The 24,100-nt window shown below is 42.7% G+C and overlaps 1 protein-coding gene across 10 annotated transcripts in view; it reads left to right on the top strand.

Moving 5' to 3' along the window:
- The window catches only part of plat (plasminogen activator, tissue), a 48,988-nt gene extending 24,888 nt beyond the window's left edge, over positions 1-24,100 (top strand). For 7 of the 10 annotated variants that reach the window (XM_061898397.1, XM_061898414.1, XM_061898428.1 and 4 more), the window contains 13 exons: positions 1,502-1,625; positions 1,779-1,913; positions 5,943-6,053; positions 8,295-8,469; positions 12,528-12,619; positions 12,725-12,899; positions 12,985-13,070; positions 17,919-17,984; positions 18,050-18,254; positions 18,341-18,477; positions 21,300-21,440; positions 21,548-21,696; positions 23,286-24,100. In XM_061898397.1, the coding sequence (XP_061754381.1) occupies positions 1,502-1,625; positions 1,779-1,913; positions 5,943-6,053; positions 8,295-8,469; positions 12,528-12,619; positions 12,725-12,899; positions 12,985-13,070; positions 17,919-17,984; positions 18,050-18,254; positions 18,341-18,477; positions 21,300-21,440; positions 21,548-21,696; positions 23,286-23,453 (1,764 nt within the window). In that variant the 3' untranslated portion in view covers positions 23,454-24,100. The remainder of the gene's footprint in view (positions 1-1,501; positions 1,626-1,778; positions 1,914-5,942; positions 6,054-8,294; positions 8,470-12,527; positions 12,620-12,724; positions 12,900-12,984; positions 13,071-17,918; positions 17,985-18,049; positions 18,255-18,340; positions 18,478-21,299; positions 21,441-21,547; positions 21,697-23,285) is intronic. The other 3 variants (XM_061898457.1, XM_061898467.1, XM_061898477.1) reach the window with 2 other exon arrangements.

The raw sequence follows: 24,100 nt of genomic DNA, 5'->3' as shown, positions 1-24,100 counted from the left end.
ACAGTCACAAGAGAGTTCATCCGAGAAGGTGCAGAGTCCACCAAAGGCCATATACCAGACATAGGCCAGCTCGGAAGGGCTCGTGACTGGAAAATGGCGGTGGCTCTTGATTAAGAGCTCTGCTTTCCTTCAGAGATAGCCAGATAAAACCTCAGACCAGACCTTGTGCTCTGGTCCTCCTCACTGCATATTGTGTATATAATAGAACTCACGGTTCCCTGGGAGGCTGCTGTGGAGGAAGCATTCGAACGCAAAAGCCTTAAGTACACTGAACTGGCAGCTGATGCTGAGCAGAATGGATGGAAAGCCAAGGTCTGCCCAGTGGAAGTTGGCTGCAGAGGCTTTGTGGGCCGGACAACAATCAGGCTGCTTAAGGACATCGGAGTTTGAGGCCAAACCCTGCGAAACACCATCAAAGCCCTCTCAGGAGCAGCAGAGACAGCCAGTCGGTGGCTGTGGGTGAAGAGGAGAGACACCATCTGGAGATCTAGTAAGACCTACATCAAATAATGGTTAAAAGCAGAGGGGGGCTCACCTGGGACGCCAGGTGTTGCTGATGAACCCGCTGGAGGTGTCGTGGGCCTATCGTTGAAACGCCGGTGAAGGACAGCGCCCACCTGATGACCCCAATGAAGCTGACAACCATTCCCCTACCTCCTCTCTGTCCCCCATCTTGCAATCCCACTCAACCAGGTCCAACACCACAGCGGTTCTAAATAAGCTCTGAAGGAGGCAACCTATTATTTCCACTCTACTCAGGTTATTTTGTATCATGGGATTGTTCTATCTAGTCCTAAAATTGAACTATATGGGTGACCACCAGCGGTTATTCGCGAGAATGGTTGCCGCTCCCATTGTCTTCTTTATTTAGTGAAACGCGTCAAAATGTAGAGGGCGCTAAAAGTACAGCCATCACGGCACCCCCTCAATATTGAAAATCGAAGAATGTTGACCCCAGGTGATGTCCGGAAGAGGCTCCGAGAACCGGAATCCCCTCGTAACAATCGGGGGGGTCGGCGATTGTGCAACTGAGCCACATCAGAGTGGCCAAAGAGCCACATGCGGCTCCGGAGCCGCAGGTTGCCGACCCCTGGCATAGAGTATAGACTACATGTGCAGACTTAGGCAACAGCAAGGCTTGAAAACAAATCTGTATCACAATCCTAGTGTGTGTGTAAAGTGTGAAAATGAGTGTATCACAATCGTTATCTGTGTGCAAGATGTGAAGATGGGAAGATATGTGTAAAGCATTGTGTGTAATATTTCGCAAAAACTGTGCAGAGTCTATGCCTAATATTAAGCAAATCTGCACAGTGGTTTTGTTTACTGTGCGTAGACTGTTAACTGTGTGAATTTTCTAAATTTAATGTGTAAGCAATTGGAAAAAAAACTGTAATTAAATGGTGGCTCATTTCTTATCATCCTCAAGAGAAGAAACACCAAATATTTAACCAAAATTACCCAGGAAGGTCGACAAAAAAATGTATTTTGTGTTTTTTAGGTGGAGCTGATCCGTTCAAAGAGAGGAACTCGTTTTTATCGAGGTGAGCCTAAGCGGCAGCCAGCCAGACGAACACGATTCATTGTTCATGTCCAGAAGCCTTCACCTTCCTTTGAAACATCCTGTGAGCCCCACCACTCTTTTTGTTTGTCTTTCCCTTGCAATAACACCATCATTACCAAACCTCACATTCCTTTGTTGCTCTCCATGTAACATTTCCCACTGTTGAATTGTTCTGTCCTCCATGTTGACTGGTTCATTGTGTGTGTCTTCTCAGTACGTTGTGCGGATAGTGAGACCTCAGCCGTGCATAGTTTTGGGGACACTTGGCTGCGATGGAGGGGACAGCGCGTGGAGTATTGCCGTTGTTCTTTAAGAGGACGAGAACTTTGTCACATTGTGCCCGTCATCAGTGAGTGCGACATACACACTAAAAAATGCTGGGTTATTTTGATAACCCTATTCATGAGTTGCTTGTGTTGGGTTACATTTTTTAGTAATTTGCAACCAGCCACTTCTACATACAGCTACGAAAAATTAATAAATAAATAAAAAACAAAAAGACAAACAAACAAAAAAAACATATACACTGTGGTGGCCTCTGCGGTGTTCCACGCCATCATCTGCTGGGGTGGGGGGAGCAGACCCAACAAAGCAACCAAGAGAGCCAGCCCCACTCTCGGCCGCCCACTAACTCTCGGCCAGTGTCCAGTCCGCATGGATGGGCGTGGATGCATCTAAGGAGACCGTGGTGTCCGATACCTGCTCATAAATTCCAATTCAAAACTTTAGAATACAGTTTAATGTAGAAATGACTGCTGAAAGATGTTTTGGGGACGAGGAGCTCATAATGGAGTAAAAAGAGTGACAGCCAACCCAGTTCTTCCCGACATCTTCACACAGACATGATGTATAAGTTGAGCTGACATGGTGAATGCATTCACTTTGTCTGGTTACTCATTTGTCTGTTTGTCTTTTTTTGTCGTCTTTCCCCGTAATTTATCCTCAACTCTCACCGATCATTTTATTTTTTTTGCCAGCCTGTCTCACTACTGCACTGCCAGCTTTCTTAGACATAGTTTAGTCTGAGATCGTTTGACCCCCATCCCCCTATTGACAAATTTGGTGACTTATGGTTGCCCCTCCCTTAGACAAACTGTAACCACATTTCAGCCAGCCAAGTTGTGAGCTCAGGCTGCAGGCGTTCGGTTCACTGCTAGTACTATCCTCTTTAAAAAAAGAAATAGAGGACCGGACTGGCAACTGCTGCGTTAAAATCTATTTTACTTTAAGGCCTACTGAAATAAGATTTTCTTATTTAAACGGGGATAGCAGGTCCATTCTATGTGTCATACTTGATCATTTTGCGATATTGCCATATTTTTGCTGAAAGGATTTAGTAGAGAACATCGACAATAAAGTTGGTCGCTAATAAAAAAGCCTTGCCTGTACCGGAAGTAGCAGACGATGTGCGCGTGACGTCACGGGTTGTGGAGCTCCTCTCATCCTGACATTGTTTACAATCATAACCACCAGCAGCGAGAGCGATTCGGACCGAGAAAGCGACAATTTCCTCATTAATTTGAGCGAGGATGAAAGATTTGTGGATGAGGATAGTGAGAGTGAAGGACTAGAGCAGGGGTCGGGAACCTTTTTGGCTGAGAGAGCCATGAAAGCCAAATATTTTAAAATGTACTTCCGTGAGAGCCGTATAATATTGTTAACCCTGAATACAACTGTCAGGTTCAAACACTGATGACATATTAAACAGATAAGAAGCAAGGAATTAAACAGAGACAGGATTCAGTTTAGCTCAATGAGGAGAAACGCGTAGACCTGTACCCTTGTACAGTGTCGCCCCACGCTCTGACAAGATAATTCTACGCCTCCTCTTTTATTTGGACTTTCCCTGATTACAACAACTAAATGTGTGCATCTCTTATTCTTTTTAATAACATTGTTATTCTGAAGCTAACCAATAATAAATCAAATACTTTTGACCATTGATGCGACTTCTTGAACAGGTGCGATAGAAACGGATGGATGGATTAATGCATGAGAATGTTTTATATTTTGAACTTTATTTTTGACACTGTGATTACAAGCGGACATAGTCATTACTTATCGTGTTAAGCAATGTCAGCTAAGATTCATCTGAGAGCCAGACGCAGTCATCAATAGAGCCACATCTGGCTCTAGAGCCATAGGTTCCCAACCCCTGGACTAGAGAAAAAAAAAAGGCGAGGGCCATGGGAGCGATTCAGATGTTATTAGACACATTTACTAGGATAATTCCGGAAAATCCCTTATCTGCTTTTGTGTTACTAGTGTTTTAGTGAGATTAAAAGGTACCTGAAAGTCGGAGGGGTGTGGCCAAGGGTGTGGTGACCGCCAGTGTCTCCGGTGGGAGGAGGTAAGAGAGTCCGCAGCTACAGGAGGACGCAAGCTCCGCTCATGTCTACGGTAAGAGCCGACTTATTAGCACAATTTTCTCCCCGAAACCTGCCGGTTGACATGTGGTCGGGAACCATGTTCGTTTGACCGCTCTGTTCCATAGTTAAAGCTTCACCTTCAGGAATGCAAACAAGGAAACACCGGCTGCGTTTGTGTTGCTAAAGGCAGCTGCAATACACCGCTTCCCACCTACATATTTCTTCTTTGACTTCTCCATTATTAATTAAACAAATTGCAAAAGATTCAGCAACACAGATGTCCAGAATACTGTTTTAACTATGCGATTAAAGCAGACTACTTATAGCTTGGATCTGGCTGGGAGAACATGTCCGCTACAACCGGTGACGTCACGCGCACGCATCATCATTCCGCGACGTTTTCAACAGGATACTTAGCGGGAAATTTAAAATTGCAATTTAGTAAACTAGCATGTGTTGCAATGTTAATATTTCATCATTGATATATAAACTATCAGACTGCGTGGTCGGTAGTAATGGGTTTCAGTAGGCCTTTAAGTGATGAGGGACTGATCATTAGACTGATTATTTTACTAGGTCAAATTTGATATAAGGATAAGCTCTGCCGAACACTTGAGATTTCAAACTGTATTTCATGACCTGGAGAGATACAACCGTGATACAGAGAGACCTGCTGGGAGGGGGAAAAAGTGTCCTAAAAATTGTAGCAGGATAGTTAGTAAACAACACAAGAGAAAATAGGATGCTGATTTAAAAATAGTGGTGATCAATGATGCAGAGTTTTTAAACAACTGTACAGCAGCCTAGAAATATAAGAAAATCCTTTTTTATTGTAATGTACCAGTTGCTATTTCACTGATATTAAAAACAAATATAGATTGTTTTCCCCGCCGTAAGCATGTCTTTACAAAGAGGTGTCATCCTATTTTTAGGTTCATCTTATATTGATGTCGGTACGGTGCAGGGCCGTGTATAGAGAGAGTATGCCCAACTCAGAGTTGGTACCAACATGTAGTGACCAATCAGAGAGAGTATGGCCAGCGTATCTCCTAAATAACTGGTCAAAAGCCATTCACATGACTACAGGGCGCCATGTTAGTGACCAACTCTGAAACCAAGTTGGCCATACTCTCTCTATACGGTGTTTCTTATAGCACCCTGTATCTTATGGAATGGTAGCACTCCCTGGGTTTTATGGTACTTACGGTTCAGCCGCTCTTTTAGTGTATTTACGGTACCTCCCAGCATGCATTGCTCTATGCATGGGCTCCGGTTGGAGGTCGGTTAATGTGAACGGGGGCGGCCAGTTTGTTATTGTATTCTGTGAATTTACACTGAGTAAAATATACTTCTACAAAGAAGGTTGTCGTCATTGAGTTATCATTTACCGGTTCTGCAGTAAGCATGTTGGACCCTTTTTTGCCACTGTTTTTACTATGTATTACTATATATGTATGTATGTACGTATGTATGTATATATGTGTTGTGTGTATATATATATATATTTAAAAATATGTACGTATGTAGTGTACATACATATACATACATATATATATGTATATATACATACACACACACACACATAGCCCGAATGCAGCTGAGATAGGCTCCATATATATATATATATATATATATATATATATATATATATACACACTGTATATATATCCATCCATCCATCCATTTTCTACCCCTTGTCCCTTTCGGGTTCGCGGAGAGTGCTGGAGCCTATCTCAGCTGCATTCGGGCTATGTGTGTGTGTGTGTGTGTGTGTATATGTACATATATACATACATACATGTGTATGTATATGTACATATATATATATATATATATATATATATATATATATATATATATATATATATATATATGTGTGTGTGTGTGTATGTATATATATATGTGTGTGTGTATGTATATATATATATATGTGTGTGTGTATGTATATATATATATATGTGTGTATGTATATATATATATATAAACATATATTATTTCTGTCTCTTCAGACTGCTACGTGTCTCATTGCTACAATGGAGGGACGTGCAAGGAGGCAGTGTACTCGTCCGACTACATTTGTCAGTGCCCACCAGGCTTCAGTGGCAGTCAGTGTGAGATCAGTAAGTACACATGTTCATACATTGTTTTTAATTCAACTTTTATTGGGCTTCTCCCACATTAAACCCATCCAAGCATGCCTTGATGGACCTTGATGTGTACACTGGGTCATAGTCATGCTGAAACAGAAAAGGGCCTTCCCCAACAAAGTTGTCCTGAAGGGTCAAAAAAAAAGGAAGAGAAAAACTAGCTAATTCGGATCTTTTTGAAAAAATAAAAAAAAAATTTTTTGGAACATCATTAGTAATTTTTCCTGATTAAGATTAATTTTAGAATTTTCATGACATGTTTTAAATAGCTTTAAATCCAATCTGCACTTTGTTAGAATATATAACAAAATGGACCACGCTATATTTCCAATTAACACAAATCAATTATTTCTTCTAGATTTTCCAGAACAAAAATTTTAAAAGAAATTCAAAAGACTTTGAAATAAGATTTATGTTTGAATTAAATTAAAATGTATTTACTATTCTTTACAATAAAAAAAAAATACTTGAACATTGATTTAAATTGTCAGGAAAGAAGAGGAAGGAATTTAAAAGGTAAAAAGGTATACGTGTTTAAAAATCCTAAAATCATGTTTAAGGTTGTATTTTTTCTCTAAATTTGTCTTTCTGAAAGTTATAAGAAGCAAAGTAAAAAAATAAATCAATTTATTTAAACAAGTGAAGAACAAGTGTTTAAAATATTTTCTTGGATTTTCAAATTCTATTTAAGTTTTGTCTTTCTTAGAATTAAAAATGTTGAGCAAAGCGAGACCAGCTTGCTAGTAAATAAATACAATTAAAAAAAATAGAGGCAGCTCACTGGTAAGTGCTGCTATTTGACCTATTTTTAGAACAGGCCAGCGGGCTACTCATCTGGTCCTTACGGGCTACGTGGTGCCCGCGGGCACCGCGTTGGTGACCACTGTCCTAATCACTTGACCCGGCCACAGGTGTATAAAATCAAGCACTTAGACATGGGGACTGCTTCTACAAACATTTGTGAAAGAATTGGCCACACTTAGAAGTTCAGTGATTTCCAGCGTGGAACTGAGAAAATTGGAGAGTTTGCAAAGAGGTCGCCGACTTTCTGCACTGTCAGTTGCAGGCCAAATTTGGCTCGCGGGCCAGAGTTTGACACCCATGCCCTATAGCAGGGGTAGGGAACCTATGGCTTGCGAGCCAGATGTGGCTCTTTTGATGACTGCATCTGGCTCTCGGATAAATCTGAGCTGACATTGCTTAACACGATAAATAATGAATAATTCCCCTTGTAATCACAGTGTTAAAAATAACGTTCAAAATATAAAATACTGTCATGCATTTTTATGTTCAAGAAGATGGTTGGTAAGAAGTCATTTATTTATTATTGGTTAGTGTGGGGCTTGCCCTCCAGAGGGTTCTTCAGACCACCAAGCACTGACATGAGAGCCAGTTTCAGGGTTACAATATTGTTTTATTTTTCAAAAAGTCTATCAGTTGCTTTCCAGCAATTGTCTTTTTCTCTTTTGTTCTCGCTTGCGCTCTGGTTTCCAACCCAAAGCCCATCTCTCCTCCTGGCTGCTGCTTATAACATAGCGACAGGTGATCAGATAAAAAGGCCCAGGTGGGCCTTCTACGCACCTGTCGCTGAATTCGAGGCCTGTCCTGGCAACACTCTGCTTGGCTGCAGGCCACGCCTCCTCCACATTTAGCTTCAGAATAACAATGTTATTACAAAGAATAAGAGACCTCTCTAGAAATGTTGATCTTTCTTAAAAATGCACGCGTTTTGTTGTGTTCAGTGTTAAAAAAAATATTATATGGCTCTTACGGAAATACATTTTAAAATATTTGGCTTCTTGGCTCTCTCATCCGAAAAAGTTCCCGACCCCTGCCCTATAGGTTAGGAATGGGATGGCACTTCAAGTTCATATGTGAGTCAAGGCAGGTGGCCAAATACTTTTGGCAATATAGTGTATGTATTGCAAAAAAGGACTCCAGTTGTGCATTTATTACCTTCAATAACAACAAAAACTGCAAATTCTGTTTGAACTTGAAACACAAACATGCCCAATCTAAATTTTTTGACGTGCTGAGGAAGTTATGCCGGAGTGATAACATTGTCAAATACTGTGAAGAAGTGTTCTGAAACAGGAAACAGGAAGATTATTCCATGCAATGAATTAAACAAACTGATTTTTAGTGCCATGCAAAATAAACCAGGCACTATCTAATCACCGAGCTATTATTTCTCTTATCTTCCCTTTTCAACAGACAACAGAGAGAAATGTGTTGCCGGACGAGGGGACGCGTACCGCGGCACGTGGACTATCAGCAAGTCCGGAGCAGAGTGCATCAACTGGAACGCCACATCCCTGAGAGGGAAGAGGTTCACTGCCAGGAAAGTGGACGCCAGCAGTCTTGGATTGGGCAATCACAACTTCTGCAGGTTTGTGGGCGGCGCTGATGAAACGCAGATAAATTGTGTCAGGGGAAACAAAGTAGGATCTTAAAGTTGCCTTTTGTTTCCATGCAATTTAAATTTGTTAGGTAAACACTTCCATTTTTTTTTGTTTAACTAACAATTCAGTTTCAACTTATTGTCTGACATAATAAATTAAGTGCATCTATTTAGTTTTTGTGCATCCTAAGAAAGACCATGTTTTATTACAGGGGTAGGGAAACCTATGGCTGTAGAGCCAGATGTGGCTCTTTTGATGACTGCACCTGGCTATCAGATAAATATTAACTGATATTGCTTAACAAGATAAGTAATGAATAATTCCGCTGGTAATCGCAGCGTCAAAAATAACGTTCAAAATATAAAACATTCTCATGCATTTTCATCCATCCATCCGGTTTCTACGGCACCTGTTCAAGAAGTCGCATTAATGGTAAGAAGTTAGCCTCAGAATAACAATGTTATTAAAAAGAATAAGTGACTTATTATACTCTAAAAATGTTGGTCTTTCTTAAAAATGCACGCATATAGTGTTAAAAAGAAAAATGATATGGCTCCCACAGAAATACTTAAAAAAAAAAAAAGTGGCTTGTATGGCTCTCTCAGCCAAAAAGGTTCCCGACTCCTGTTTTATTAGATCAGTTACATCCAACAAGGAGGTCATTTTTCATTGTCTGGCTGTTGTTGTTGTTAATTTAGGAGGCTATTGCACAAAAATACTTAACAATTATTTCCAAAACACATGGAAATGAGGTTTTGGTCAAGAAAGGACTGTTTACATTTTTACATGGGGGCAAAAACTGGTGTGAATACTACAAGAACGTTAATACCAAAATTCATATGCCTGACATATGCATGGGGGGGATCTATATACTGTATATGCACACACACACACACACACACACACACACACACACACACAGAAACACACATTGATGTTTTTACATCTATCCATCCATCCATTTCCTACCGTTTGTCCCTTTCGGGGTCGCAGGGGGTGCTGGAGCCCATCTCAGCTGCATTCGGACACGCACGCACGCACGCACGCACGCACGCACGCACACACACACACACACACATTGACGTTTTTACATCTATCCATCCATCCATTTCCTACTGTTTGTCCCTTTCGGGGTCGCAGGGGGTACTGGAGCCCATCTCAGCTGCATTCAGACACGCACGCACGCACGCACGCACGCACACACACACACACACACACACACACACACACACACACACACACACACAAACACACATTGACGTTTTTACATCTATCCATCCATCCATTTCCTACCGTTTGTCCCTTTCGGGGTCGCAGAGTGGGCTGGAGCCAATCTCAGCTGCATTCGGACACACACACACACACACACACACACGCAAACACACACACAACACACACACACACACACACGCAAACACACACACACATACACACACACACACACACACACACACACGCAAACACACACACACAGACACACACGCACACACACATACATTTTTACATGATATACATATATACAGTAAAATAAATTCATTTTACTAAATGTCTTTGTGTGTGTGTGTGTGTGTGTGTGTGTGTGTGTGCGCGTGTGTGTGTGTGTGTGTACACGCACGCATGTGTGTGTGTATAGCCATATATAGATAGAAAAATATAAATAAATACATAAACAAATAAATAGAATAGAGAATATATCTTTCTTGTCGTTGTACAACGAAATTGTATGCACACTAATTTAGTGAAAAATCCTACATAAAAACATAAGAACATAGATAAATAGATAAAAAATACATAAAATACGTAAAAATACCAAGCATACAGCTCACATGCACAGTCATTATTCTCATCTTGTGTTCAGCGACACTATTGCTCTCGGGTAAAAAATGTTTTTAAAACGGTTTTGTCCGGCATTTTATTGTCCTGTATCTCCTGCCTGAGGGCATCAGTTCAAAAAGTTTATGTCCAGGGTGAGATGGGTCCTTTATGATCTTTTGGCCTTTTTGAGGCACTGGCACTGTACAGTTCATCTAGGGAGGGGAGAGAGCAGCCAGTGATCTTCATGGCAGTTTTCATGACCCTCTGAAGTGCATTTCTCTCTGCCACCGTGCAGCTGGCATACCATACACAGATGTAGTATGTCAGCACACTCTATATTGAGCAGCGATAGAAGGACACAAGCAGTTTTTGAGACAGATTGTTCTTTTGAGGAGTCCCAGAAAGTAAAGTCTTTGCTTCGCCTTTTTGATGGTCACTGAGGTGTTCATACTCCACGACAGGTCTTCCTCCATCTGGATGCCCAGGAACATGAAGTTAGAGACCCTTTCCACATAGTCCCCATTTATGTTGTGTTGTTGGATGTTTATTGTTTTTTTCTTCCGGAAATCCAAGATCAGCTCCTTCGTCTTGGTGGTGTTAAGGACCAGGTTGTTTTCCCTGCACCGCCCAGTGAGCCGCTCTACTTCATTTCTGTAGGCAGACTCATCCCTCTCAGAAATGAGTCCAACTACTCTGGTGTCGTCTGCAAATTTAATGGTGGTATTGCTGGCATGAGCAGGGGTGTAGTCATGAGTGTAGAGGGTGTAGAGTAGGGGGCTTAGCACGCAGCCCTGGGGGAGCCGGTGCTAATGCTGATGGATGCTGAGAGGTAGGAGCCTACTCTCACCCTCTGAGAGCGATTTGTCAGGAAGTCCAGGATCCATTGGCAGATGGAGGAAGACAGTCCCAGCCCTGTCAGTTTGGGCACCAGTCTGTGGGGGGGGGGGGTGGTGTTGAACGCAGAGCTAAAATCAACAAAAAGTAGCCTTGCATAGCTCCCCTGCTGCTCTAGGTGGCTCAGAGCAGTGTGGAGGGCTGTTGCAATTGCATCCTCTGTGGATCTGTTTGCCCTGTACGGAAAGTGGTGGGAGTCCAATGCAGGTGACAGAATTGAGGTGATGTGCCCCCGGACCAAATAGGAATAAAATAAAAATTCAAAGATGAATTCGCATGACGGTTGAAGAGGGGTTAGTGCGTCTGCCTCACAATACGAAGTTCCTGCAGTCCTGGGTTCAAATCCAGGCTCGGGATCTTTCTGTGTGGAGTTTGCATGTTCTCCCCGTGAATGCGTGGGTTCCCTCCGGGTACTCCGGCTTCCTCCCACCTCCAAAGACATGCACCTGGGGATAGGTTGATTGGCAACACTAAATTGGCCCTAGTGTGTGAATGTGAGTGTGAATGTTGTCTGTCTATCTGTGTTGGCCCTGCGATGAGGTGGCGACTTGTCCAGGGTGTACCCCGCCTTCCGCCCGATTGTAGCTGAGATAGGCGCCAGCGCCCCCCGCGACCCCGAAAGGGAATAAGCGGTAGAAAATGGATGGATGGATTAAAGAAAAAAGTATTTAGATTTTGTCATCTTTAAAGATATTTATTAATATACTGGGGCTTCACGGTGGCAGAGGGGTTACTGCGTCTGCCTCACAATACGAAGATCCTGCAGTCCTGGGTTCAAATCCAGGCTCGGATCTTTCTGTGTGGAGTTTGCATGTTCTCCCCGTGAATGCGTGGGTTCCCTCCGGGTACTCCGGCTTCCTCCCACTTCCAAAGACATGCACCTGGGGATAGGTTGATTGGCAACACTAAATTGGCCCTAGTGTGTGAATGTGAGTGTGAATGTTGTCTGTCTATCCGTGTTGGCCCTGCGATGAAGTGGCGACTTGTCCAGGGTGTACCCCGCCTTCCGCCCGATTGTAGCTGAGATAGGCGCCAGCGCCCCCCGCGACCCCGAAAGGGAATAAGCGGTAGAAAATGGATGGATGGATGGATTAATGTACTTCGCAAAACACATATGGTAAATAATTTCCATGTAATTCATGTCAATTGAGTTGTTGTTTTAATAGAAGCTGTAGCTGCATACTATCCATTTTTATCATGCTAAATAGTTTTCCTTTCAGTTCTCGTCACCGCAATTGTTTAAAAGGCCATAAAACAGGGCTATTTAACTGGCGGCTGAGGGGGGAAATCCACCCTGCCATACAAGAATAACTCAAAGATTATCTTTTTTTCTCAGGAACCCTGACAACGACAGCGCTCCTTGGTGTTACACGTATAAAGGCACTCAAATTGCCTGGGAGTTCTGTTCCGTGCCCAAATGTCCAGAAGGTAAAACTTCCCACCCTAGCTGACTGAAAATGTAATGACCAGATATTTTGAGGCAAAAAATAGGAACATCATTGTTTTTCACCTTCTCTGTGTGATCTGGATCAGATAAGTACGAAGAATGCAAGAGGGGCATCGGTCTGACCTACAGGGGCACGGCATCCGTCACTAAAAGTGGCGCCCACTGTCTCCCGTGGGACTCTCCGGCGGTCATACACAAGAACAACAATGCATGGAGGTCTGATGCTCTCGAAGTGGGACTTGGTAGCCACAGCTACTGCAGGTGTGAACACAGGATGTACCAAATGAAAGAAAATTATATATGAAACGCGAGACATGTCCTAATTGCAACAACTTTCTCCAAACAGAAATCCTGATGGTGATGAAGGTCCGTGGTGTCACACCTACAAGAACATGCAGCTGACCTGGGAGCTCTGTGATGTACCCAAATGCAGTGAGTTGACCTTGTTGACCCTGCTCTAATTTTACATATTTGTAACAGTTAAATGTAAATCTGGTTTGTAGCTTCACTTGTAGGGGGGAAAAATACAAAGATATTCAGTTCTGTGAAATCCATCCATCCATCCATGTCCTACCGCTTGTCCCTTTCGGGGTACCGGGGGGTGCTGGAGCCTATCTCAGCTCTATTCGGGTGGAAGGCTGTGTACACCCTGGACAAGTAGCCGTTCTGTGAAATTTAAAATATAATCATGATCACATCAAGAGCATACCGTACTTTTCGGACTATAAGTCACAGATTTTTCATAGTTTCGGAGCGACTTATGTGTGAAATTATTAACACATTACCGTAAAATATAAATTAATATTATTTATCTCATTCGCGGAAGAGACGAAGAAAATGTCAGCAATCATCACACACGCGTCAGCAATCGTCACTTACACGTCAACCAATAAGAATTCGGCGGGGGAGGGTCATGGCAGAAGTGCATTGTGGGTCATGGAATGCTAACTGCGATATGCTACTGCCGTAGCTATTCAAATGGATCATTTCAAGGTTGGCGGTAACTTATAAAAACTGAGAAGGGCTGAACAAAAATGGCCCCGAAAAGGAAATCATGTACTGCAGATTACACAATATCAAATAATATTATCAATCTCATTTGCGGAAGAGACAAAGAAAATGTCAGCAATTGTCACACACACGTCAACCAATAAGAATTCGGCGGGGGAGGGTCATGGCAGAAGTGCATTGTGGGTCATGGAATGCTAACTGCTATATGCTATATGCTACTGCCGTAGCTATTCAAATGAATCATTTCAACGTCGGCGGTATCTTATAAAAACTGAGAAGGGCTGAACAAAAATGGCACCTAAAAGGAAATCATGTACTGCAGACTACAAGCTGTATCTACTCTCGCGAATATCTGATTATATTTATCCAAACAACAATAATAAGGGAGTGCTATGGAAGCACTGCCTTTAATGCCCTCTACAACATGCACAAACAGCTTACCAGCCCAGCTACACGTTGTATGTGGCTTCTGCAGACGCACGCACACCGCTGCAAGACATACTTGTTCAACAGCCATACAGGTCACACTGAGGGTTGTAATACAAACAACTTTAACACTCTTACTAATATGCACCGCACTGTGAAACCACACCATACAAGAATGACAAACACATTTCAGGAGAACATCCGCACTATAAGACAACATGAACACAACAGTACAAATACCCAGAATCACATGCTTCCCTGACTCTTCCTGGCTACATTATACACACCCGATAGCACCGACCCCACCCCCCCATCCCTCCCACTCCCCATTCCGTGCATCGGTTGAGGTGGGCGGGTTTGGTGCTAGCGGGTGTGTATAATAGCCAGGAAGAGTCAGGGACTCATGGGATTCTGGGTAATTGTATTGTTGTGTTTATATTGTCTTACAGTGCGGATGTTCCCCCGAAATGTGTTTGTCATTCTTGTATGGTGTGGTTTCACAGTGTGGTGCATATTAGTAAGAGTGTTAAAGTTGTTTATATTACAACCCTCAGTGTAACCTGTATGGCTGTCGAACAAGTATGCCTTGCAGGTATATGCGTGAGTTGACAAGAGCTGCATGTAGCACACGACCAACCGTCAAACAGATAGCATTGTGTAAAAGCGGGCGTGACGACATGTTAAAGAGGAAGTTAAAAGCATTGCCATCACTGCACGCACTCAATAATGTAGACCGGGTGAAGACCGGAGAATGTTGTCCCCGAGTGATTCCTGGGAGAGGCACCAACCTCCGGAAACCTCCCGAATTAACCGGGGGGGTCGTTGATTATACAGCTGAGCCACATCAGAGTGACCAAAGAGCCGCATGCGACCCCTGGCATAGACCAACAACAAAACTCCCCTGTAGAGGATGCTGATTTTCAAAATTCAGTAAGCATAATATTGAATGCATTCATCGTTCCCTCTATCCTAACTAGTCTCCCATGTTCCTGACACTGAGAAACAACCCCACAGCATGATGCTGCCACCACCATGCTTCACTGTAGGAATGATTTTGGACTGGCGATGAGCAGTGCCTGTTTTACTCTGAACATGACACTTAGCATTCACAGCAAAAAGTTCAATCTTTATCTCATCAGATCAGAATTTATTTATTGTTTTATCATGGTCTGGGAGTCTTTTAGGTGCATCTCGGCAAACTTTTACAAAGGAATGACTTCCGTCTGGCCACTCTACAATACAGGCTTGATTGTTCGATTACTGCAGAGATGGTTGTCCTCCAGGAAGGTTCTCCTCTCTCCACAGAGGACTGCTGTAGCTCTGACAAAGTGACAATAGGGTCCTTGGTTATTTCCCTGAATAGGGCCCTTCCCCCCGGATTGCTAAATTTAGATGGCCGGCAAGTTCTCAGAAGTGTCCGGGTGGTTCCAATCTTTTTCCATTTACGGATGATAAAGGCCACTGTGCTCATTGGCAACTTCAAGGCAGCAGATATTTTTCTGTACCCTTCCCCAGATTTGTGCCTCGAGACGATCCCGTCTCCGAGGTCTACAGACAATTATATCGACTTCACAGTTGGACTCCAATAAAGCTATAGCAAACATCTCAAGGATGATCAGTTGAAACAGGATGCACCTGAGCTCACGTTTAAGCTTCATGGCAAAAGCTGTCAATACTTATGTACATATGATTTCTTAGTTTGTCTTTTGATAAATTTGCCAAAACAAAAAAACCTTTTTGATACTGTCATCATGGGGTGTTGTGTGTAGAATTTTGAGGACAAATATGAATATATTAAATTTTGGAATAAGGTTGTAACGTAACATTTTAATCAACACACAATGGGAGAATATCAATTAAAAGAAATACATCTAGAAATGTTGTTCTCGCTTTACGAGAATAGACTTACTATGGGATGCATAATTAGAAACCTGCTTTGCTCTGATAATAATAACTGCTGCGACTACAGGAAACTTCTTGATGGTCGTGAGTTCAAACCCTGGCCAGGTCATACCAAAGACTATAAAAATGGGACTCATTACCTCCCTGCTTGACACTCAGCATCAAGGCTTGGAATTGCGGGTTAAATCACCAAAAATTATTCCTGGGAGCGGCAACCGCTGCTGCTCACTGCTCCCCTCACCTCCCAGGGGGTGATCAAGGGTGATGGGATGAATCCAGAGAATAATTCCCCCCCACCTAGTGTGTGTGTGACAATCATGGGTACTTTAACTTAACTTAACTTGTATTTACTCCACAAGATGGGAGTAACTGCATTATAGTATCATAAGTGGTCAGCATCTAGCAGCTTTACCTGCCTCATGCGTGCATATTTGCCAACCTTGAGACCTCCGATTTCGGGAGGTGGGGACTGGGGGGGGCTTTGGTAAGAGGGGAGTAGTATATTTACAGCTGTTGTATGCGCAGTTGTGCATTGCACTTTCCAAAGTAGATGTTATTGTCACAAATGCATGATTGATTGACTGGAACTTTTATCAGTAGATTGCACAGTTCAGTACATATTCCGTACAATTGACCACTAAAGGGTAACACCGCAATACGTTTTTCAACTTGTTTAAGTCAGGGTCCACTTTAATCAATTCATGGTACAAATATATACTATCAGCATAATACAGTCACCACACAAGTTAATCCTCATAGTATATACATTGAATTATTTACAATCCGGGGGGTGGGATGAGGAGCTTTGGTTGATATCAGTACTTCAGTCATCAACAATTGCATCAACAGAGAAATGGACATTGAAACAGTGTAGGTGTGACTTAGTAGGATATGTACAGCCAGCAGAGAACATAGTGAGTTCACATAGCATAAGAACAAGTATATACATTAGAAATACATTCGATTATTTACATTAGGTTATTTACAATCTGGGTAGATGGGATGTGAATGGAGGAGGATTAAAGGGTTGAAGTTGCCAGGAGGTGTTGTGGTGCATCATGTACAGTAGATGGCAGTATTGTCCTGTTTAAGAGTGTCACATGCTGTTTAGGGCAGACGAACTGTCTTACGGTAGAGTGTTAGACGTAAACGTGACTGCTGTTGTTGTGTGTTGTTAATGCGCTGAGAGGACTTAATGAAACTGCCTAACAATAAACCCACATAAGAAACCAAGAACTCGCCCTCGATCATTCTACAGTTATAAAGTCATTGGGCAGACACGTCACTCAGGTCCTCATGGAGCTAGGGGAGCGTGGCCTCCAGCTCCGCCTGAATTTCGGGAGATTTTCGGGAGAAAATTTGTCCCGGGAGGTTTTCGGGAGAAGCACTGAATTTCGGGAGTCTCCTGGAAAATCCGGGAGGGTTGGCAAGTATGCGTGCGTGTGAAATTCATGTGTTTTTACACTTGTCGAATGACATTAATGTTGACTGAGCAGTTTGCTCCTTGACAGAATTACAACACTGGTTCGGGTATTGTCAAAAGAGCTCAACAAACGTATGATTTTTGATTCTTGAGTCAGTGAGTTTGGCCCTGCAATCAGGTGGCATCTTGTCCAGGGTGTACCCCGCCTTCCGCTCGAATGCAGCTGAGATAGGCTCCAGCACCCCCCGCCACCCCAAAAAGGGACAGGCGGTAGACCAGGCCCGGCCAACCTGTCTGACAAAGCCTGTAAATGTGTTGGTCATGTATGAAGTCTTTTTGTTATTTTTGTTTTGTGATGTGTAATGTCTATATGTTTAAATGTACGGCAGTAAAAATGAATTTCCCCTACGGGGACCAATAAATCTAAATCTAAAAGAGGAGCTGCATGCTGCTTGGACAATCCTGCGGTAGACAATGGATGGAAGGAGTCGGTGAGTTTAACCATGCTGCTTTTTCAGTGAGGCGTCCACCCACCATCAACCCGCTGGGCCCTCGAGGTCCCACAACCAACAATGACAACAGAGGTATGACATCATCATGACATCATCATGAAGCATCATCTCACAATATGTTTATAATCTCCTCATAGCAACGTGCGGCCAGCGATTAGACAACACCCTCAACAAGCCTGCCTTCCGCATGTTCGGGGGCAAAGAGAGCGACATCACGGAGCAGCCCTGGCAGGCCGCCATTAATGTTTACCAGCCTCGCCTGCGCCAGCACTTCCACAGGTGCGGTGGGGTTCTAATCGATTCTTGCTGGGTCCTGTCGGCTGCACACTGCTTCGAAACCTCGTAAGAATCATACCGACATATGAGCCATTCAGACATGGCGACCAAACAGCACACATTAAAGTCACATGCTTTGTGTCGTCTCACAGGGATAAACCCTCAAAGTTAGAGGTGATTCTGGGCCGAACGTTCCGCAAACAGAATTCCAGCAGCGAGCAGATTTTTAAGGTCGAAAAGTACTGGATACATGAGAAATTTGACAATGAGACGTTTGATAACGACATAAGTGAGTGCCTTTTGCCTTATTGTAGGAATGTTGGCCTTCTTTAGTCGGACCTCTTTCCTTTTTATGCATGTTTGTCATCAGTTTGGCGTCCATGCATGACTGAATTGTAAATAAAATATATGTTGTTCACCATTTAGGATTACCTTACATGCCAATGTACTAGATTCATTGGTTTGGTAGTTTAGAGCTAATTTAGGGCCCAAAGTAGTGTACCTTTTGAAACAGAAAATACATGTTTGATGTTGAATGTTAAAAAACAAGTGTATTCAAAACACAAAAAAGTGCACACTATTTTTTTCTTGTTGAATATAATTAGGATTCACTCCGGCGATTATTTTTCAATTTATTTCATATATGTCCTCGCAGTTGATGGCATTCAAAATTCAGGAAAAATTGGAACCAAAAAAAACAAAACTACTTTATCTGGGAAAAAAAAGGGTCTGAAAAAACAGATACTCAAAGATCAAGAGAAATAGAAGTGAAAATGTTAAATAAATAATGTATTCAAAATAATTATGGCAACACTAAATAGGCCCAAGTGTGTGAATGTGAGTGTGAATTTTGTCTGTCTATCTGTGTTGGACCTGCGATGAGGTGGCGACTTGTCCAGGGTGTACCCCGCCTTCCGCCCGATTGTAGCTGAGATAGGCACCAGCGATCCCAAAGGGAATAAGCGGTCGAAAAGTGGATGGATGGATAATTACCAGAGTAAATCATAATTATCTTCAACCCGAAAACAAAATGTGTTCACGGTTTTATTTTCAATACGCTGATGTATTTTTCAAAATTCAAAATCAAAACTTTATTTTTTTAGTTTCAAAGTCTATTTTTTCAAGTACAAAAGTTTTGACTGTAAATTAAGACCACTAAAGGAGATATTAATATACAGTAATTGCATCATTAACACATTTAACAGAACAAATAAGTACTGCTGTACACACACTCAAACAATAACATAATAACTGTATTTTAAAACATTGTCTATTATGATTAAACCTTATAGTATTTTAATAAAATAATCGCCATTTTGTTAACACGGCAATGCCATCACATCTACGGTAGGCAGGAGATTCATATGGCCCCATTCGGTTTACCTGACAGATGAAACGTGATGAATGGTGTGGGGGGCACTATCTATAAGGTTTCTCATTGTCATCCCATTGGGTTGAGTTTTTTCTTTCCCTGATGTGGGATCTGAGCCAATCTCTTTGTGGCTAGTGCAGCCCTTTGAGACACTCGTGATTTAGGGCTATATAAGTAAACTTTGATTGATTGATTGACTGATTGATTGAAAACGTTTTGTGGCAACATTGGCCACAATGCCAGTTGCTATGTAGAGTGCCGCTTTGCATCATTTTCTGCAGACTGCATTGCAGAATGATATACCCCACTTTGTCTCACACGCATACTTGCCAACCTTGAGACCTCCAATTTCGGGAGGTGGGGGGTGGGGAGGGCGTGGTCGGGGGTGGGGCGGAGGCATGGTTGGGGCGGGGGAGGGGGAGGGGGGGGGTTAAGAGGGGAGTATAATTCACCAACTCGAGTATTTCATATATATTTCATATATATAAATATAAATATATGCATGAAATACTTGACTTTCAGTGAATTCTAGCTGTATATTTTATTATATATATAAATAAAATAAATAGTTGAATTTCAGACAGCACCTATCAAATACACGGTAATAAAAACACAGTTGTTATACCAACTGTAATGTGCTTGCTGGTTACTAAAATAAAACCAACAACAACACTTACCTTTCACTATTTGAGTAACCTTTGTTCTGCCATTAGCGTACTGGCGAGAGTCGCTTGCCGTCAGGTGCGCAACACCACATAAATTGTTGGCCAATCAAAAAGCAACCCCACAACGCTATAGCCAACAATTACCAGGAGATGGCGACAGACAACATGGAATCACTCTATTACAGACGGCGTCGCCATGGCTGTAACTTCCTCGTTCTTCTGCTTCGTCTCCTTGAGTGTGCAGTTTTTTATTAAAATCCGTAGATGTTGTAACGGGATTGGGCAGGCAAGCTGTTTATATTGTGGGAAAGCTGGCGTGAAAACAGGCTGTCCCCACTCAGGTCCGCATGGAGCTCGAGGGGGCGTGGCCTCCAGCTACGCTGAATTTCGGGAGATTTTCGGGAGTGAAGTGAAGTGTGAAGTGAATGATATTTATATAGCGCTTTTTCTCTAGTGACTCAAAGCGCTTTACATAGTGAAACCCAATATCTAAGTTACATTTAAACCAGTGTGGGTGGCACTGGGAGCAGGTGGGTAAAGTGTCTTGCCCAAGGACACAACGCCAGTGACTATGATGGCGGAAGCGGGGATTGAACCTGCAACCCTCATGTTGCTGGCACGGCCGCTGTACCAACCGAGCTATACCGCCCCAAAAATTTCTTCTGGGAGGTATTTGGGAGAGGCGCTGAATTTCGGGAGTCTCCCGGAAAATCCGGGAGGGGTGGCAAGTATGCTCACACAGACCCACCCAGGAAAGGGGCCATATGAATCTCTTCCCTTCTGTACACATGGTGGTCTCTTAGTAAAGGTAAATACAGCCATCTAGTGGCAATACATGGTATTTTCTTTACTCTTGGGAAGAAAAAAAAAGGGATTTTAGTTGAGGTAAGCCGGCATTTATTTCTTCAACTGGCAACTAATTGAGACATATCGTTGGTAAAATCACGGACCATTTTTTAAAGAAATACAATATATGAATAAATGAAACATGCCACCCTGCTCTAAACACATTTTTGCAAAATGAATAAAACAATGGAGCACCAACCTGACTTTGTTCCCTACGATTCTCCCTAGCTCTGTTAAAGCTGAAGTCAGACATCGGCTTCTGTGCCATACACTCTGCAGAGGTTCGTCCTGCATGTCTCCCCGAAGCCGGTCTGGTGCTTCCGGACTGGACTGAGTGTGAGATCTCAGGCTACGGAAAAGACACAGAGTGTACGCCAAACACCTCTCCCTGAATGCTGTCACTCCACTTAAACAGCGTAGTTTTCCCATTTAAAGGGGATGATAATGATCATTCACCTGAACTTTCTTGCCCACAGTTTCTGCTCATTACTCCGAGCGGGTCAAGAGAGGTTTTGTTCGTCTGTGGCCCAGAGAACGTTGCATCCCTGATGTGCTGTCCGGACGTCCGGTGACCGCCAACATGCTTTGTGCGGGTGACACCCGAGGCTTGGATGATGCCTGCAAGGTGAGAGTATGTTGTTTTTCACCACGTTGTAGTTTGCAGCGCAGGGCATCATACTCAGAGCATTATGTCAACGTAACGTTGTGTAGTACCACTACAACCACAATAATAAACACAATAAGCAAGTTGAAATACAGTATATTTTAATTGTAGTTAGTTAGGTTAGCATTAAGCAAAACCTACTTACTGTATTCACCTCGAAGGCCTACTGAAACCCACTACTACCCACCACGCAGTCTGATAGTTTATATATCAATGATGAAATATTAACATTGCAACACATGCCGATACGGCCTTTTTAGTTTACTAAATTGCAATTTTAAATTTCCCGGGAGTTTCTTTCTTGAAAACGTCGCGGAATGATGACGCGTACGCGTGACGTCACGGACTGTCAGGAAATAAGAGCGCTGCACACACACACAGCTAAAAGTCGTCTGCTTTAACCGCATAATTACACAGTATTTTGGACACCTGTGTTGCCGAATCTTTTGCAATTTGTTCAATTAATAATGGAGAAGTCAAAGTAGAAAGATGGAGTTGGGAAGCTTTAGCCTTTAGCCACACAAACACACGGTGATTCCTTGTTTAAAATTCTCGGAGGGGAAGCTTTCGTATGGATCAGAGCGGTCAAGCGAACATGGATCCTGACCAAATGTCAACCAGCAGTTTTCGGTGCGAAAATTGTGAAGTGAAGTGAATTATATTTATATAGCGCTTTTTCTCTAGTGACTCAAAGCGCTTTACATAGTGAAACCCAATATCTAAGTTACATTTTAAACCAGTGTGGGTGGCACTGGAAGCAGTTGGGTAAAGTGTCTTGCCCAAGGACACAACGGCAGTGACTAAGATGGTGGGAGCAAGGATCGAACCTGCAACCCTCAAGTTGCTGGCACGGCCGCTCTACCAACCGAGCTATACCGCCCGTTGTGGGAAAAAGTCGCTTCTTACCGGAGATCAGCTGAGTTTGCGCCGTCCATAAAGCTGCCATCGACTTCCCTGAGACACTGCGGCGTCAACACACCCGTGGACACACCCCTCCGACTATCAGGTACTATTAAACTCACTAAAACACTAGCAACACAATAGAAAGATAAGGGATTTCCCAGAATTGTCCTAGTAAATGTGTCTAAAAACATCTGAATCCGTCCCAATGCAATCGCGTTGTTTTTTTTTTCTAGTTCGTCGCTATCAATATCCTCAAACACGAATCTTTCATCCTCGCTCAAATTAATGGGGAAATTGTCGTTTTCTCGGTCCGAATAGCTCTTTTTGTTGGAGGCTCCCATTATAAACAATGTGAAGATGTGAGGAGCCCTCAACGGGTGACGTCATCGTCTGCGACTTCCGGTAAAGGCAAGGCTTTTCTATTAGCGACTAAAAGTTGCGAACTTTATCGTGGATGTTCTCTACTAAATCCTTTCAGCAAAAATATGGCAATATCGCGAAATGATCCAGTATGACACATAGAATGGACCTGCTATCCCCGTTTAAATAAGAAAATCTCATTTCAGTAGGCCTTTTATGTTCATATGATGCTGTGCTCATTCATAACGATTTCTTGGTAAGCCTCTCCCCTTACCACACCCCTACAGGGAGACTCCGGCGGTCCACTCGTCTGTCGCAACAACAACAAGATGACTCTCATGGGTGTCATCAGCTGGGGTGACGGCTGCGGCCAGAGAGATAAGCCTGGCGTCTACACGCGTGTCACCCGTTACATCGACTGGATACGAAACAAGATCAAGGCCAACCCGATCTGAGAAACAAATGTGCAGTATGTTTATGATCTTAATCAAACTGGTGGAGGTTTAAAACCGGCAAAACCACTTTTTCAGAGGGTTGACGGGACCAAGAAAGTCGTGAGATTTGCCACTCAGAAGCTTCTTCACTTCCTGTGTGAATGGACAGAATATTTCCTCTTTCCTGTTCCTCACCAATGTTTTGTCTTTTCACGCGGAGACGTGTTTAGTTGTCGCCCTCCAGTGCTGAGGTTACAGAGGTGGACAGCAGTTTCAGTACAGACTTATGCCTCGAAAATATTTCAAAACTAATCTGCTGGTTCAGATTTGGACTGTTTTCGGTTAAGGAAAGATTTCTTGTCCTCTCTTTTTGGAACATAACACTCCCCCAGACCCCTGGGTTGAACCCAGCAAGTACATCAGGCGTCATGTATTGTCTGTAAATTGCCTTGAATATTTTACTTACCTGCTTTTTTATTTTATTTTTTAGCTGCACAGTTTATCTCTTAACTATAAATCGTTTGTATTCCCCAGGGAACATGGTTTTACAACAATTTGTACTAATTTAATATTTATGTGTATTTCATAGAGACGTACTTGTGTTGTAAATAATTTATTGTCATATAATCTTATCTGGTAAAATACAATAAATATTATTTGGAGTTAAA

This window comes from Nerophis ophidion, linkage group LG01 (genome assembly GCF_033978795.1).
Source record: "Nerophis ophidion isolate RoL-2023_Sa linkage group LG01, RoL_Noph_v1.0, whole genome shotgun sequence".
In the NCBI taxonomy this organism is placed as follows: domain Eukaryota; kingdom Metazoa; phylum Chordata; class Actinopteri; order Syngnathiformes; family Syngnathidae; genus Nerophis; species Nerophis ophidion.
This window is presented reverse-complemented; position numbering and strand designations above follow the sequence as displayed.